Source organism: Epinephelus fuscoguttatus, linkage group LG17 (assembly GCF_011397635.1).
Source record: "Epinephelus fuscoguttatus linkage group LG17, E.fuscoguttatus.final_Chr_v1".
Classification (NCBI taxonomy): domain Eukaryota; kingdom Metazoa; phylum Chordata; class Actinopteri; order Perciformes; family Serranidae; genus Epinephelus; species Epinephelus fuscoguttatus.
In genome coordinates this window covers 7,894,035-7,910,159 of record NC_064768.1, presented here as the reverse complement: position 1 = coordinate 7,910,159, position 16,125 = coordinate 7,894,035, and the positions used below count along the sequence as shown (strand labels likewise).

Sequence of the window (16,125 nt, the reverse complement as noted above, 5' to 3'; positions counted from 1 at the left end):
TGTGTACTTACAAGTCCCCTCAGCACTGGAGGGTTCAGTTTTCTTTGTTAGTGTTATGTTAAAGTCTGTTCCCCTGTCAATAAGTTTCCCGTACTGGACAGTGATTGGCTTGTGTATTAGTGATATACCTAATCTAGCTCACCCAGCGTTTACATTTGAATCTCAGATTTTTAGGGATATCACATCCCTCCCCTAGAGGAATGTAAACGCCTCTCTAATGGCAAACTTTGCAGAAATACAAGTCAGTATTGTCAAGGTCAGACATAAACAGAAGTTTAAATAAAACCTTTTTGAGTGGAGGGGGACTTTAAGACCTAAAAAAAATTCTCCAAAACAAGCTATGTTCATTGATACTTTGACCTTGCACGTGCTCATCATGAGCAAGTCAAATATTCAACTGAAAACACACTTGCTTCAGCTAAGTGAAACTTTATGTGTCCTCATTATTAGATAGAACATAAAATTTAAAACAGATTACACTGTAGAGAAATGTCACAGTAAAAGTTAATGAAGCAAGGTGAACCCTAACCCTCAAGGAGCAAAAATAATTAGTTTCAGAAGAAAATATTCCGTAAATTGCTACCTTTTCCTGAACTCGGTCATGCTATTTTCCTCTCAGTGGTGTAACAGACACCATGTTGAATTCCTCTGTCAAAGCTTAACATTAATTATATTTTAATTTTCTCCTTGCAGGTTCTACATGGAGATCACTGTAAAAAGTTGTTTTTTTGTTGCTCATGCATATTAACTGACAAACTACTGTTTATCAGGTTTCCTTAAAAGTATCAAAATTATTATTAAAACTGATTTTCTTCCTTTATTAGACATGATCTCTTCTGGATTATTAACAGCAGCAGCATATGATGACCTTAACAATGAATCCAAATGCTCACTCCCTTCACATCTTTAGGGAACATATTACCAGGGGTTACCACAGCAGCTTTGACCATGCAGATCACATTAGCACCTGGACAAGATGTTGAAGACAGAGACCAAGAGGTTAACCCATCGCCTGAGGTGCAAGTCTTTGACCAACAGGGGAGGAGGGAGGATGGGAGCGAGGCTGACTCTATAAATAAAGTCGGAAGTATCGATGGACCAAACAGAGACTCCTCAACCTCTGTGACTGCAAAAACTAAACCTCTGGTCAGCAGAATGGTGGCAGTAAATGGCACCAGGCCCAAAGTCCCTGGAAGGCCCACATTGTACAAGAAGCCAAATGTCTCAGGCCCTTTCCGTTTCAACACAACCAAAGTTGTGCCTGGACGGAAAAAGGTTGGCCCAGGCCCTTTGAAAAAGCCCCCAGTGGGGCAGAAGAAGAAGGCACCAATATTACCCAAAAAACTAAAACCAGGTGTCCACACTATTGGAGACAGGACAATAGCTTTGACTGTGAGAGACCCAAGTGTAGATGCATCACCCAATGAGAGGAGGGATGACAAGAATCCAGCTAAAATGTCTGGGACTGATTCAGATACAAACAGACAAAGTAGCTCAGAGGAACCAACTGTCGGTTCCAAAGAGCAACCAGATGTTGGCATGGCAGGCCAAGGAAATGACACTGCTCCAGTGTCTTCAGAGCCAACTAGGACTGTTCAAAGCCAAGAAAAGAAATGTATGAACAAAGTTAAAGTGACACACGTCAGATTACCCCATCGGGGCAGAGGCAGTGGGTGTAGAGGGGATGGAACAGTGCTAGTTGGACAGACACCAGGTTCAGATCAAGGTTCTTCTGGAGCAGATGATTTGAAACCCTTGTCTGCAGAGACAGACCTCGACTATACACCAGACCCTTTACATAAACTCCTAACTGACACTTTTGACAGTTTGAATATCACAACATTTTCTGTTCACCTGTCTAACCCATCAAACCTCTCTGTTAATGCAGAAACAGTAAGAAGGCAGATGTTCAGGGAACTGAAGCCACTGGCACCATCCTTGTCCGAGTCTTCACGTTTATCATCGTCGCATTCATCAACCTTACAATCATCGTCATCACATTCATCATCACCCCTTTCCAGCTCTGATGAATCAGGTTCAGTTGGCAGCAATGAACTAGATGCTGAAAACAGCAAAAATAAACCTGAAATTACATCACCTGAAGACCAAAAACTACCACCCACAGGAAAAGGTGGCGCACCTCTTTTCCACCCAACACCTGCAAAACATTCATATATTACGTCAGCTGGAGACAGAAAACCACCACCATCATCATCATTGGCATCAGCTCCATCCTCATATTCTTCAGCACCACCTTTATCATCATCAACTACAGCACCATCATCATCATTACTACAGTCCTCAGCTGCACCATTGTCATCATTGCCATCATCTTCATCCTCACCCTCTTTAGCACCACCTTTATCATCATCAACAGAAGGACCATCTTTGCTAACAAATTTTATTTCACCATCTCTGTCATCATCACCTTCATCTCCATCATTGTCCCTTTCCAGTTCAGATAAATCAGGTTCAGTTGGAAGCAATGAACAAGATGCAGATAACAGCAGAATTACAACTGACGTTACATCACCTGAAGACAGAAAACTACCACCCTTAGGAAAAGGTGGCGCACCTCTTTTCCGCCGAACACCTGCAAAACATGGACACATACGTCGCCCACGCCCAAATTTTGGATCATTTCAGAACAAAACCCGTCTAAATTTAAGAGATCCTCACCTTTCAACTCCTCATTTGAAACTCACCCTGAGAAAACAGACAGAGACTAGACATGCATCCACAAGTGAATTATCGTCTACACTATCATCATCTGCTTCAGAGGACTCTTCCTTAGTTGAAGCAATTGCAGCAGTGAGGGATACAAGTGCAGACAAAGATTGGGCAACTACACCCACATCCTCTGGAATTAAACAATTGCAGAAAAATATGCCAACAGAAAGAGGACGAATCCCAATGCGGCATCTTCCTCCAAAAGGAGGATACATGCGTCGGATAAACTTTGGACCATTTCAGAACCGAACTCGTCCAAATTTGAGGCTGCGGCCTCCCTCAGCTCGACCTTTAAATCCTGCATCAGAAACAAAGAGAGATCATATATCTTCCACTGAATTGCCAGCCACTTCTGTTTCCAAAGAACCATATCCAGCTAAAGGTGCAGGGCCAATAGTAGCAGAGAATGAAGACAGAGTTGGGACAAGAATATCCTCAACAAACATGTCCACTGAATTTAATCAGACCCTCAGAGGAAGTGGAGTGCCTTCCTCTCATCGCCCAACCACCAAAATTGGTCATTTCCGTCACCCGCAACTGCATGGTGGACGTGTCCAAAACAAAACCCGTATAAACCTGAGATCACCCCAACATCCACAAAGAGGTCCCATGCGCAAGCCTCTTCCAACCAAAAACCTGAATGGAAGCAGCAGCATTCCTGTTGAAAGTCGGTTTAGCCAATTAAAAAAGGATACCACCCCTAAAATCCAAGAAAAACAATCAGGAAGCCAGGCTATACCCATGCCTACCCAAAGAGTCCAGTTAGAAAAGGATACTACTCCTGAAATCCAAGATAACCAATCAGGAGGCCAGGCTGCCCCCATGCCTACCCAAAGAGTCAAACTAGAAAAGAATAGTACCCCTGAAACTCCAGATAATCAATCAGAAGAGCAGGCTGCCCCCATGCCTACCCAACAAGTCCAATTAGAAATGCAGAGTATTCCTGAAATCCAAGATAATCAGCTGGGTGAGCAGGCTGCCCCCATGCCTACCCAACGAGTCCAATTAGAAATGGAGAGTATTCCTGAAATCCATGACAATCAACTGGGTGAGCAGGCTGCCCCCATGCCTACCCAAGGATTCCAAATTGAACAATCAGGGGACCAGCACACTGCAGAGGTAACTCCAAGAGCCCAGATAGATGGCCATGTCACCACCATCAGACCACAGATTAACAAATCAGAAGAGGGGAACAATGCTCCAGTCCAAACTACAAAATCTGGGGAAGAAGAAAATATCATACCAGATTCAACCACTGACATCCATAAAGAAAGAGTAATTGCTGGCAAAAATATTGGCACTACAAGTCAAGGTAGACTGACGACCAATCAAACTGCCTCTGATTCAAGATATAGAACCCCAAAACGAGTCACACTTCCAAAGAGACGACCACCAATGAAAGGACCACATCAGACTCAAATAAGACACTACAACAGTGGGAGCCAAAGAAGACAGGATACAAAAACACACAATACTACAAAACGGTTGTTTGGCAAGAGACCCGAACAAAGAAGAAGTGAGGATTCAAAACTTAAGGCTGGATCTTCTTCTGGAGTTACAAGGGAACCTCTTGACTATGTTGGAGTGACAAACCGGACCTCAGATGGATTTACACTCATATGGGACTCACCTGAAGAGAAGTACAAAAACTTTGTTGTGACAAGCCAAAATGTTGAGAAAGATGAAAGGCCAAAGCCGAAGGAAAGCAAGAACAATCTGGAAGAAGACCAAGGAGGTCCTAAGAAACAAGGTGGCAATAGAGAGGAGGAAGGAAAGCATCAACCAACCAAAGAAACAGAATCAGAAAAAGGAGGCAGTGAAGGTGAAAACAGAGTACCTGAAAGTGTCTCTACACAAGTCCGGAAGATCCAAAGCAGCTCAAAAGCCAAACTTGTAACAGGAAGTGGTGAAATCTTCAAAAAAGTTGTTCCTGGTTCAGCTCGATCCTTCCAGTTTGAGAATCTGCCTCCTCAGACGGAGTACACCGTGACCTTGCTTGGAAAGGGTCCTGGCTTGCTGTCCAAACTGCACAAGCTTGTCATCAGTACAGGTACAAGCCATTGTGACAGTGTGTAGAACAACCTTAATCACTACTGCACAATGCTACATTACTGTCAATGTTGTGAAGTCCTCTACAGAAAATGTGCTCTTTTCACTTTGCTCCGCCTTAGAATAAAAAACTGTTCACGCACACATTCTTTATCTTTACTGCACCACATGTCTTGTGCTGATTTAAACAAAAATGCATTTGTTGACTAATTGTCACTTGTGTTAAGTGTGACTGAAAATGTTTGCTCACCCACTAAATGCTTCCTCCATGTTCATTTCAAGAGTCCAAGTGCTGTGGTGCTCTTGAAAACTGTAAGCTTGTGATTTACAGTTTCATCCATGTATTTATTTAATCACTGATCTGGCAATGATATAACCTGTTTTGTTTGTTTTCAGTGATGTTCAAAATGTCTATCAAGTGGTTGTTTTTTGTATTAATGCTGTGTTTGTGTACTCATATGTCAACTTTCATGAATATATGAAATATTCATGAATTAGTCATAATAATCGGCATTCTCAACCACACACACTCAGTTATTTGATGTCAAACCTCAGATGTGCATTGACACTTTGTTAAACTGTTGGCTAGCTAGCTAGTTGTGGCTTGTAGTTTCAGGTTAACATTTGCATCAGTTGTCCTTAGCATGTTGGTTATGTTAGCTTGCAAAGTGTCCAGTTTAGCAAACCTGGAGATGATTTTTTGTTTGGTTCTCAGTTCGACACTTACCGGACCTTGAGTAATAAAGAAGTTGAGGTCACGCCATGTTAAAGTTTTTGGACAGGGGCGCCATCTTGTGAGGGCCACACTGTGTTACCTGTGCCTGCTCAAAGTATCCTCATACAACAGTTCATTTATATGATATCTAAAGGATTAGCACTGCACAAGTTATGCACTTAGCATAAAGTTACATGCTTAATTTGAAGTTACTTAAATTAGGTTTTAGGAAAAGAAACATGGTGATGACGTACCTTAAAATAACTCCAAATTTACTTGCTTTTCATGGTTCCGAACACCAGTCTCCTTGGGGAAAGTCCTGGGGAAATGTCTTTTGTTTGTCATATAGAAATTGTGGTGCTTTATTTTTCGTTGGAAAATGTTCTAAAAGTGCATGAGAACAGCCAGGTCTGCTACTTGGTCAAGCAAAAATATTTGGACAAACATAAAAAACAACATAGATCCGTAAGACTTGGCAGCATGGATGTATTTAAAAAACTGGACACAGCATTGGAGGAGGGGCCCTGTCCCTGTGAAAGTTTCTCAGTGGCGCAAGAAGCCAAAAAAGTTCCAACCTTCCAAGTGTAAAATTACTCGAATTGTTGGGCTCATAGAGCAAAGGCACTAGCCTATAGACTTTTGCCAGCCAAGCGAATTAATTTCCGGTTTAGCTCTCCACTAACTTAAATGGGGATAAAATAAATTAATCATATGGCTCTTCTAGACTTTTGAAATGTTGAACCAATGGATCAAATTTTGGCAATGAAACAAGACCTTTGCTGGGGGTTATGACACTCAAAAAATGTATCCACTGATTTACAGACCTCTTTTTCACAATGTCTGTGGAAAAAAAGTCTTTCTGGGCCTTATGCCATCACGTTGGACCCATAAGTTGTAATTTCATTGTTTGGCCACTACGAAAATTGGCTTCAAAGCCCAGCGTTGGTCTTAGAGGCTTGCTTGGTAGCCCAGGCCTGGATTACAAACCCTGATGCACTACCTCCACTCACATACCCAGACAGCATAACTATTTCATTTTGAAGCAAGTGTATACACTTTGGTAACAGAGTATGTAACTCACAAGATGGCACCACTGTCCCACACAGCATGATATATCTTTGCATTCTCTATATTTACTGCTTAAAGAGGCTTAAAGAAATAAATTCTCCATCCAAGTATTGAGCAGATTTTATGCAGATATGTAGGAGTTCACCAATTCTGTTTCACCAAACCTTAACTAAGTAATGGATTGTAACAAAGTACATTTACTTTAGTACTGTACTCTGGAGTACTTGTATTGTAGTATTTCCTCCGTTCCACTCTTTACCTTTACTCCACTACATTCCAGAGGGATATGTTGTTGTTTTTACTGAGATGTTTTGATGTAAATTAAACTTCTCAACAGTATATTTTAGTAAAGCTAAAACAATTAGTGGGTAGACAGAAATTTAATTGGCAACCATTTTGATATTTGTAAAAGTGATTTTCCATGTAAAAGTGAAGATATGCTGTTTCAATGCAGGACTTATACTTGTAATAGAGTAGTTTTACTATGTGGTATTAGTATTTAAGTGAAGTAAGAAATGATCATTTAAATAAAATACACAAACAGCTACAAGCCACATTGATAAATGACTTCCAGGACTTCAGACTGGCAGCAGACTGAGAACTTTATCCAGTGTCACTTCATTGAGACAGTTTATTAACTGAGTTGACATCAAATGAGAGCTCAACAGTAACAACATAACAACACAGTTCATTCACTGCTGCTCTGGTTTTCTCTCATTCAGGGTAAGCTAACAGCCAGCTTCACTGACACCTCTTCACCTCTCACCCAAACCAGGGTAAGACCACAGCTGGTCTCTGTACGTTTGGTCTGTCTTCACCTCTTACAAGAAAAATAAATTTAAAAAAAAATCAAAGTTAAACGTGAATATTTTATAATTAACAAGTGGATCAGATTGACAGCATGGTCCCTATTTAAGGGGATAGTTCACCTCAAAATAAAAAAAAAACCAACATATTTTTCCTCTTACCTATAGTGCTATTTATCAGTCTGGATTGTTTTGGTGTGAGTTGCAGAGAGTTGGAGATCGTAAGTGCTATATTGTAGGCAACTGGACTTGCTTGCGTTTCTTGAAGACGTTTCGCCTCTCATCCAAGAAGCTTCGTCAGTTCTAAATGACTGGTACAGAGTTGCAGGCTTTAAACCCTGTGTGGTGTTGTTCAACAAACACCACATCCCTGTGCACTTTAAACCCAGTAACACACTGAGACAGAAACTTGTCCACCCCAAGGACAAAACACCCAGACATAAGCAGAGTAATGCAGTGTATGCAATTCAGTGCAGCCAGGAATGCACAGATTTATACACTGGGGAAACAAAACAACCGCTCCATAAGCGCATGGCACAGCACAGGAGAGCCAGCTCCTCAGGTCAAGACTCAGCTGACCAGCTACATCTACAGGAGAAGGGACACTCCTTTGAGGACTGCAACGTGCACATCTTGGATAGGGAGGAAAGATGGCTTGAAAGAGGAGTAAAAGAAGCCATCTACGTCAAACTGGGACAACCATCGTTAAACAGAGGAGGTGGCTTACAACACAACTTATCACCCACCTACAATGCAGTCTTGGGGTCCCTTCCCAGACGACTTCACACCCATTCAACCCTGGTCCCACCTGACCCTAACAGCTCACATGGTGGCCAGATGGGTCAACGACTCACATTGTGACCTTAACGAGTCTGAAACTAAGGGCTCACATGTGATCCACACAGGATTTAAAGCCTGCAATTTCGTACCAGTCATTTAGAACTGAAGAAGCTTCTTGGATGAGAGTTAGAAACGCAAGCAAGACCAGCTGCCTACGATATAGCACTTATGATTACCATGACCTGGATGACTGAGAATCTTCACCGACCAGAGAGTTGGAGGTATCGGTTGTAGACATGTCTGCCTTCTCTCTAATATAATAGAATTAGATGGCACTCTGCTTGTGGTGCTCAAAGGGCCAAAAAAATACATTTGAAAAACTCAGCAGCAATGGCTCTTTCCAGAAATCATGACCTGGTCACTCAAGATAATCCGCAGACCTTGTTATGAGCAGTTTCATGTCAGAGCTTTTTTCGTCCTACCAAACTACACCCAACAACCGCATCACTGCATAGAAGGACGTGTGCATCTACTCATGGACATGAAACCATTGTTTGTGACAGCGCGAGATGTAGATATTAATGGCGCCCCCCACAGCTGCGCTGTGACATTAGCTTATTAGCTCAGTGGTGCTAGGTGTACGAGCAGTAGATGCACACTTCCTTCTGCATGGTGATATGGTTGGTGTAGTTGATGAAAAGAAACTAGATCCTACACAAAAGTGCTTGCAACAAGGTCTGTGGATTATCTTGAGTAACCAGGTCATGATTTCTGGAAAGAGCCATTGCTGCTGAGTTTATCAAATGTATTTTTTTTGGCCCTTTGAGCACCACAAGCAGAGTGCCATCTAATTCTATTATATTAGAGAGAAGGCAGACATGTCTACAACCGATACCTCCAACTCTCTGGTCGGTGAAGATTCTCAGTCATCCAGGTCATGGTAATCCTAAGTGCTATATTGTAGGCAGCAGTTAAATTAGAAATATATATTTAGGTTCCTTAAATTTGATTGGTCAAATTCAGATCAAAAATTCAAACAGACAAAACTGAATTAATAAAAACAATTGCCTATTCTGTCCTGGCCTGGAAGATGCTATTTGAAAATTTTCAACTTGAATTTTTGTAATTCAGGTGTAATTCAAATAAATTCAACTGAACATTGGAGCGCTGCAGTGTGCGAACTGTTTCTTTTGTCTTCTTTTGTATGCACTGTCTTCGGCTCAGCACCTGCCCGTTTTTGGTTTGGATGTGCGTGTGGACTTCTTTGTATGTGAACATTGAATAAACAATTCAAATTTGCCTTTTGAAGTTGCCAATCAAGAAATTTCATATTTTAATTTCAAAGGCATGAATTCACAACAAATAGAATTAGATACATTTATTTCCAAAGTAAAATACTTAAATGCTTTGAATTCAGTGGTCTTTAAATTTTGATATTCAGTGGCTGTTAAAATACAATCTAGACTGATAAACTATGGGTAAAAAGGAAAAATATTTGTTATTGATTTGGGGCTGAATTGTCCATTTCACTTAAGAGGTATTACAAAGACAGTCTAGCTATTTCATTGTAATACAAAAGTGCAAGTGTTGCACTATGTATTAAGCTATTGACAAGGAAATTGTCTCAGAAATGCATTTCAGGACACATGCAAAACTGTTGTTAATTAGTTCAGTGACTATTTTAATCTATTTTAAGAGTGTTATGAGTGTGGTTTTACCAGGAAAATCATTCACACCACAGTGATGTTGAAAACGCGCAAAATAATTCTCCAACGCTTAAATCTTCTATGTTGAATTAATATCTGAATGTATTTGTTTTCATTCATCCTGTGAAACTTTATTCTTCCTTTGTTTTGACATCCTTCACTCCTGCCTCGCTTTTATTTTCAGGTTTGAGCCACCAGCTAACTATTGAATATCATCTTTCTTTCCTTTGCTGCTGTCCAGGATCCATCACCTGCATTTGATTGTTATAATTAATTACTGTATGTCTGTATATGATTTGTATACTGTATATATGTTTGCACTGTACATATATACACACAAACTCACCGGAGCACTAATTGCAAATGTGTGGATGAATAAATAATAATGTACACACACTGTTTTCACTTTCTCAGTGGCCAATTTTGTCATCTTTTCATGAAACCTGCTACACTATCTGTCCAAAGTTACTAGTTTTATCTTCTTTACTTCATCTCTTACTGCTCTCTTTTCTTTTATTTCACCTGCTCTGTCTTCTTATTCCTGTTTCATCTGTTTTTCTTCATGTTTCCTCTTTTCTTTTATTTCTTACTCTTCTTTTCTTCCCTTCCTTTCTTTCCCTCACTTTCATCTACCTCTCTTATGGTATTCTTCGTACCATTCAGGCCCGGAGCCTCCGACGGACATTGTCTTCAGCGAAGTGACAGATAACTCTCTGACGGTGTCGTGGACCAAACCTAAGACTCCCATCAGTGGTTTCAAGGTCACCTACACCCACACAGAGGAGGGTGAGTGCTGACATCTATGTTTAATTAAAATGCACTTAATAATATAATATAACAAGTGTTTTGGTATGTTGTTTCCTCTGCCAAGACTTTCTATATCAGGAGTGTATCATAGCTTTTATGCCTTCTCCCAAATTAACTTTAATTCTATCAATAATTCAACCTTATAATAAGCTATAATGGAATACTTCACCCACTAAATGACAGTTAATATAATTTAAATACTCACCGTGTGTGTCCTTGAATCTGTGAGGAAAACTTTGTATTTCTCGCATGCCTCCACGGTGAACAGAGAATCCCAAAAACTAAGAAAATTCTTGATGGATAGAAGTAATCACTGTAAACCCCAATCCATCCATGACACAAAATTTTAATGTATAGCATACACAAACGCCCTGGAATGTCAAAATGACATAAAAACTTTATGCTCACATCACTTAAAAACTCACTTTATGAAGCCAATTTCACCTAATTAGTTTGAGGCCAATAAACAACACTATTATTGTGCACTTAACATGTTGTGACATGGTGGGGCTCAATGGGCATGCCGTGAGATCATGGGCTCTAGTTTCCCGGCGCAGCACAGGGTGGCGCAGGGTGGCGAACCCCGCACAGAGCTAGTTTCAAGCAGCGCGACCCAAGGCGCGCTCAGTTTGGTAGTTTGGCAGACCGAGGTGCGCTAAGATGGGTGTGGCGGCGCAGCAGGGGGAGGTGTCGACAGATCCAGCTTGGCGTAGTGACAGTTTCGTGCCAAAAGGCTTTGCCGAAGGTGCGCTAAAAGCTCGCCAACTGAAACCAGGTCTACTGTCAGCGCAGGGGGAGCGCAGCTGGTGTAAGCCGAAGTTTGGCTGACCGGCGGACAGTGAGCACACGTCACCAAAACCTCACAGGCAGGTTTCCAGAATATCAGGCACATTAACGATGTAATGAATAGCCACAAACCCTATTCAATGCAACTATCTGCAATCAGCACATAAATGTATCTCTGTATCGACTGTCCTGTCACATCTGATGTCAGATCAAAGGGGATTGGCACCGTTTGGCACGCGTAATGGAAACCCAACCTGATTTGATTAACACAGCTGCAAACTAATGAGTTCACATCCCTCTCAGCCAACCACAAACAGCCACAGCATCAGATAGAGAGTATATATTCAGCATCTGTCATCTTAGAAAAGTCAAAAGAAAAGAAACAGAGTGAGACTGCGAGAGAGAAAGAGAGAGCGTGCGCACGAGAGAAACGCAACACTGATTTACAATTGTGGTAACCTCCTCCCAGGCTACCTTTGCATCATCAGCCCGTGGAGGTCTGCTCGCAGTTCTATATATTCGGACACTGCGAGCTTGGCCCTCCCGGACCAAAACATCAGTTTCCTCCTGGGAGAAGTTTGGCCGTCTGACGCTGCTGCTCTCTTCTGCCATGGCGAATTGAGTAAACTCTCATTACGCCTTCGCGCGGCGCATTTAAGGGCGAGGAGAGGGGCTCATTTGATCGGTGTGATGTGTGTAAAACCCACTCCACGCCTTCTCTCCTCCCACTTTCCGACTTGCGCAGGTAGGAGGGACGGAGGTGGGAAAGAGGAGTAGCTGCGCCAGGCGCACGGTGTGCCAAACTTGCAAAATCCACCTGGCCACACCCAGTTGGTGAAGCGCAGGTACGCTGCACCCCCGCCTCGCCCGGTCTGCGAAACTAGAGCCCAGTGTGTTTAAGGCCATGAGTTAAGCCATATACACAGTTAGTGATTTCCTGTCTGTGTAGATATTAGAGAGTCTCACAGTTGCGTTAAGGTGAAATTAAATGTCAGACAAGGGCCATGTTACACATTTATTTTGTGTCTGACATACTCTAGTCTTCCAACCACTCAAAGGCCTACTTTACACTACATGGTTCAAGTGACCCAGATCAGATCTGTAACATGAACGTCTAAACAGGAAAAAAACGCATGATATCGGATATTGTCAGATCAGATTCAGACTTCCTTCTTATGTGGAAATATATTGGATATGAATCAGATATCTGCCAGTAGGTCTGTAATCTAAACAGACAGATCGGATATTTCCTGGCAATCCACGTCGTACATCATGAATAATGCGACGACAGCGCATTTTGATGACGTGCTCATGAGCAAGGGAAAGGCGAGGCTATTCAAGAAAAGGCTGAGACACGGGGTCAAACATGGGGGGATTGCACATGTGCAGTGTAACTTGAGCTGCGATGCTGGAGGGTGACAACAGGGGTGCTAGATAAAAAGCGCAGGATCCGCTCAGGCGATGAAGGAGTGCGCTTGGTGCGGTCTGCTTGAAACAAACATCCCCCTTATTCCGCAGTCTCACGCCATCTACTGAGCCTTTGAGGAAGTGCAGACCAGATTTTACTGCGCATGTGCAATACCCCCATGTTTGACCCCGTGTCTCAGCCTTCTCTTAAATAGCCTTGGGGAAGGGAAGGAAAGCCGAATAAATCGCACGTCAATCAAAAACTATGAACCAAAAAAAGTTCAATCTATCCCGAGTGAGACAGACTGCTTGATCCCCGGCTCCAGTGTACCAGCAGAGAACCTGCAGAACCGAATCAGCGAAAAACCACACCGAGCCACACAGCCTCTCTACCTGAGCAGCTGAAGCTGCGGCTCGCACCCTCGACACACAGACACACAGACACACAGACGGTGCTTCTGCATGCCAGCCAAACGTGTGCGCAACTGTGAGAAATAAATATGTGAGGTGTACGCTGCTTTTCTATCTTTTTTTTTTTATTTTTCTTTCTTTCTTTCTGTCAGTGACATACACTCCTAACACAGGGCGGATTGTTTTTATTGACTGTGTTGATCATTAAACCATAGTGATGCGCGGATCGGCTCTGATAGCACCCGAATCAGCATGTACGTATCCATCATCCAGCCGCACCCGTCTGCAGCTGCACGGACATTTCCACCGCTCTAGTTACCTTTTTAAATTATGTGGAGCAGCGCCAGCTTTTCAGGTGATTTATTATTTAACAATTAACTTCAAATATTTAAAGTTAGTCCTTAAAATTGCTTTCAGTAATGTAAACATTTCCATGTGCTCAGTAATGTCACTGTAGCAAATACCGTGGGACATTTACACAGTGGCCAAGAGTGCTGGACCGGAAGTGTCGCACAAAAAAAACGGAAGCTGGCTGCGTTCTGTTTTTCCTCCGTGTTTCCGTGAAAAATAAGGTGAATAGAACATGTAAACAGCAGTTAGGAAAAATCGGATATAGGCAACAAATCAGAATTGGGCATCAAGACATGGTAGTGTAAAGGCAGCCTTTAAGTGCTTTTTTACACTACATGTCACCCATTCACACACACTCACACACTGGAGGCCAAGGCTACCATACATGGTGCCACCTGCTACTCAGTAGCTATTCATACTCTCACACTCCAATGGAACAGCCACTGGGAGCAATTTGGGTTCGGTACCTTCCCCAGTGATACTTCAACATGCAGAATGGAGGAGCCGATCTTCCAATTAGTGGACAACCCGCTCTACCTCTGAGCCACCGCCACCCAAATGCAAGGTGTTTTCAAAAAAGTTGAGTGAGCGAATTGGGGTTTACAACAGCAAAACCCCATCAAAACATACTTTTACAAACTCTCACACAACTCGTGCAGAATAATCCAAGTTTCATTTATCCAGTCATATTCCCAGTACCTTAAACGCCCTGAGCATACCTGAGCCCATGCACATGAGCTTGAGCTTAGGCTCGCTACTTGGTCATGTGTGAGATAGCACACCTTGATGCCAGACTCCTGACAAGAACTGGTCCAAACACAGTGGCCCAATTCTGGCTAGAGTTGCCACCCGTCCCGTTTTTCCCAGAATTGTTCTCTTTTTCATCAGCTGTCCCGGTAAAAAAAAAAATCTCTCCCGGGACACAATTTGTCCCGTTTTTTGGGGAAAATGCAGCAGCAGCAGGCCAAGGAGTCCATCCATAACGGCGCATAGTGCGTCCAAATTCACACCTGTTCTTCTCTATGGTTTTTCTCCGTGACCGTGCATCATAGCGAGAAGCCACGCATATCACGTAAAACAGTGGAATCGTAGCTTTCCGAATGTTTTCACAGTGAAAGAAAATGATAAAGTTACACTAAAATGATGTATAACAGAGCTTTCACACAGCTTTGCACACACATTACTGTTGGATGGATTACTCGCGAATGCAGGCTCACACAGAAATGCCACGCATATCATATCAAAGCGCGGGAGCAGAGCTTTCCAGTGATACCACACACATCATTGTGCTGTCATCCCATCACGCTATAAATACAGATCAATCGTCTACCAAATAAAAACCTGGTGAATTTCTTTACAATCCATTGTACAGATCTTGTTATCAGTCACTTCATATAGTGAGAAATATCGTATCTTACCACGTCTTAGGCTTGCATGTGTTTCTCCCTGTCTATCCACATTTGTAGTCCGGCTTCCAAGATGCAAATATCTCCATATTGTCCAGTTGACACTCCATCAAACTTTGTATGACAAGACCAGCCACTTCACCTTTGCGCACCCAGACAACTGCAGCCTAATTAATGCATACATGACAGGGCCGTAGTCACCATATACATTGAGGGGGACACAAAAAACTCTTCCGCCTCAAACATTTGGTCGAGTGTCCCTTTTTTTCACAAATCCAAGGTGGCAACCCTAATTCTGGTCCTCTGGCCGGACTACACAATATCTGCCTGATTTTAGTCCAACATGACTGTCGTACAGTGTTGGCTCAGATTGTGAACGACGATGAATGTTTTGCGCAATAACCCCTTGTTTTATCCTGTGTAGTGTGTCATAGCAGACAATAACGACGCCACGTCTGAGACGCCTCATGAGGTCCCAACAGAAAGTCTAGCATTTTTGATTTTCTTTCTGTCTTCCACGACTTCTCCCTTCACAGCCGTCACTTTGACCAGTAGAAACACAGAACGATCTGCTGCTGTAGACAACTTAAGGTCAACAACACCTCAGCCTTTTTATTATTTTCTCTAGGGACGTTACCACACAGAGTAAAAAAGGAAAAATGATAGCATGAAACAGCAGAGGGACTTGAGCAACCTGCTGAATACTGCCATTAGTATCAGGCTAGCAAATAAAGTTATTTCTTCATTATGGAGGATATAAAGGAATAAAATTCACAAATAGCGACGGGGCTTTTACTCACCACATCTGCAGAGGGTACCAGCTTCATTTGAAACGGACAACATTAGAAACAGGCCTTTATTTCTCATTCCTTCTGTATTTTTCTAGTTTTACTTTTAATCCTCTCCCGTTTGCCCTGTAAAAGTTAACGTATCAAGCCGTCATTTTAAACTCAACACTCCTTATATCCTTTTGAAATTAAAAGCCCCTCATAATTTCAGTTGAGAGAATCCCTTAATTTTCTAAAAAGATTTTTATTGTGAAACACAGGAACTTGTGGAGGATTCAGTGACTTACATAGTTTGAATTCAGTACTTCAAATATT

At 42.2% G+C, this 16,125-nt stretch overlaps 1 protein-coding gene across 2 annotated transcripts in view; it reads left to right on the top strand.

Annotated features, from left to right (window-relative positions):
* The window catches only part of LOC125904187 (tenascin), a 103,636-nt gene that overhangs the window by 74,650 nt on the left and 12,861 nt on the right, over positions 1–16,125 (top strand). The window contains exons 9-10 of one of the 2 annotated variants that reach the window (XM_049601431.1): positions 911–4,780; positions 10,518–10,640. In XM_049601431.1, the coding sequence (XP_049457388.1) occupies positions 911–4,780; positions 10,518–10,640 (3,993 nt within the window). The remainder of the gene's footprint in view (positions 1–910; positions 4,781–10,517; positions 10,641–16,125) is intronic. The other variant, XM_049601433.1, reaches the window with a different exon arrangement.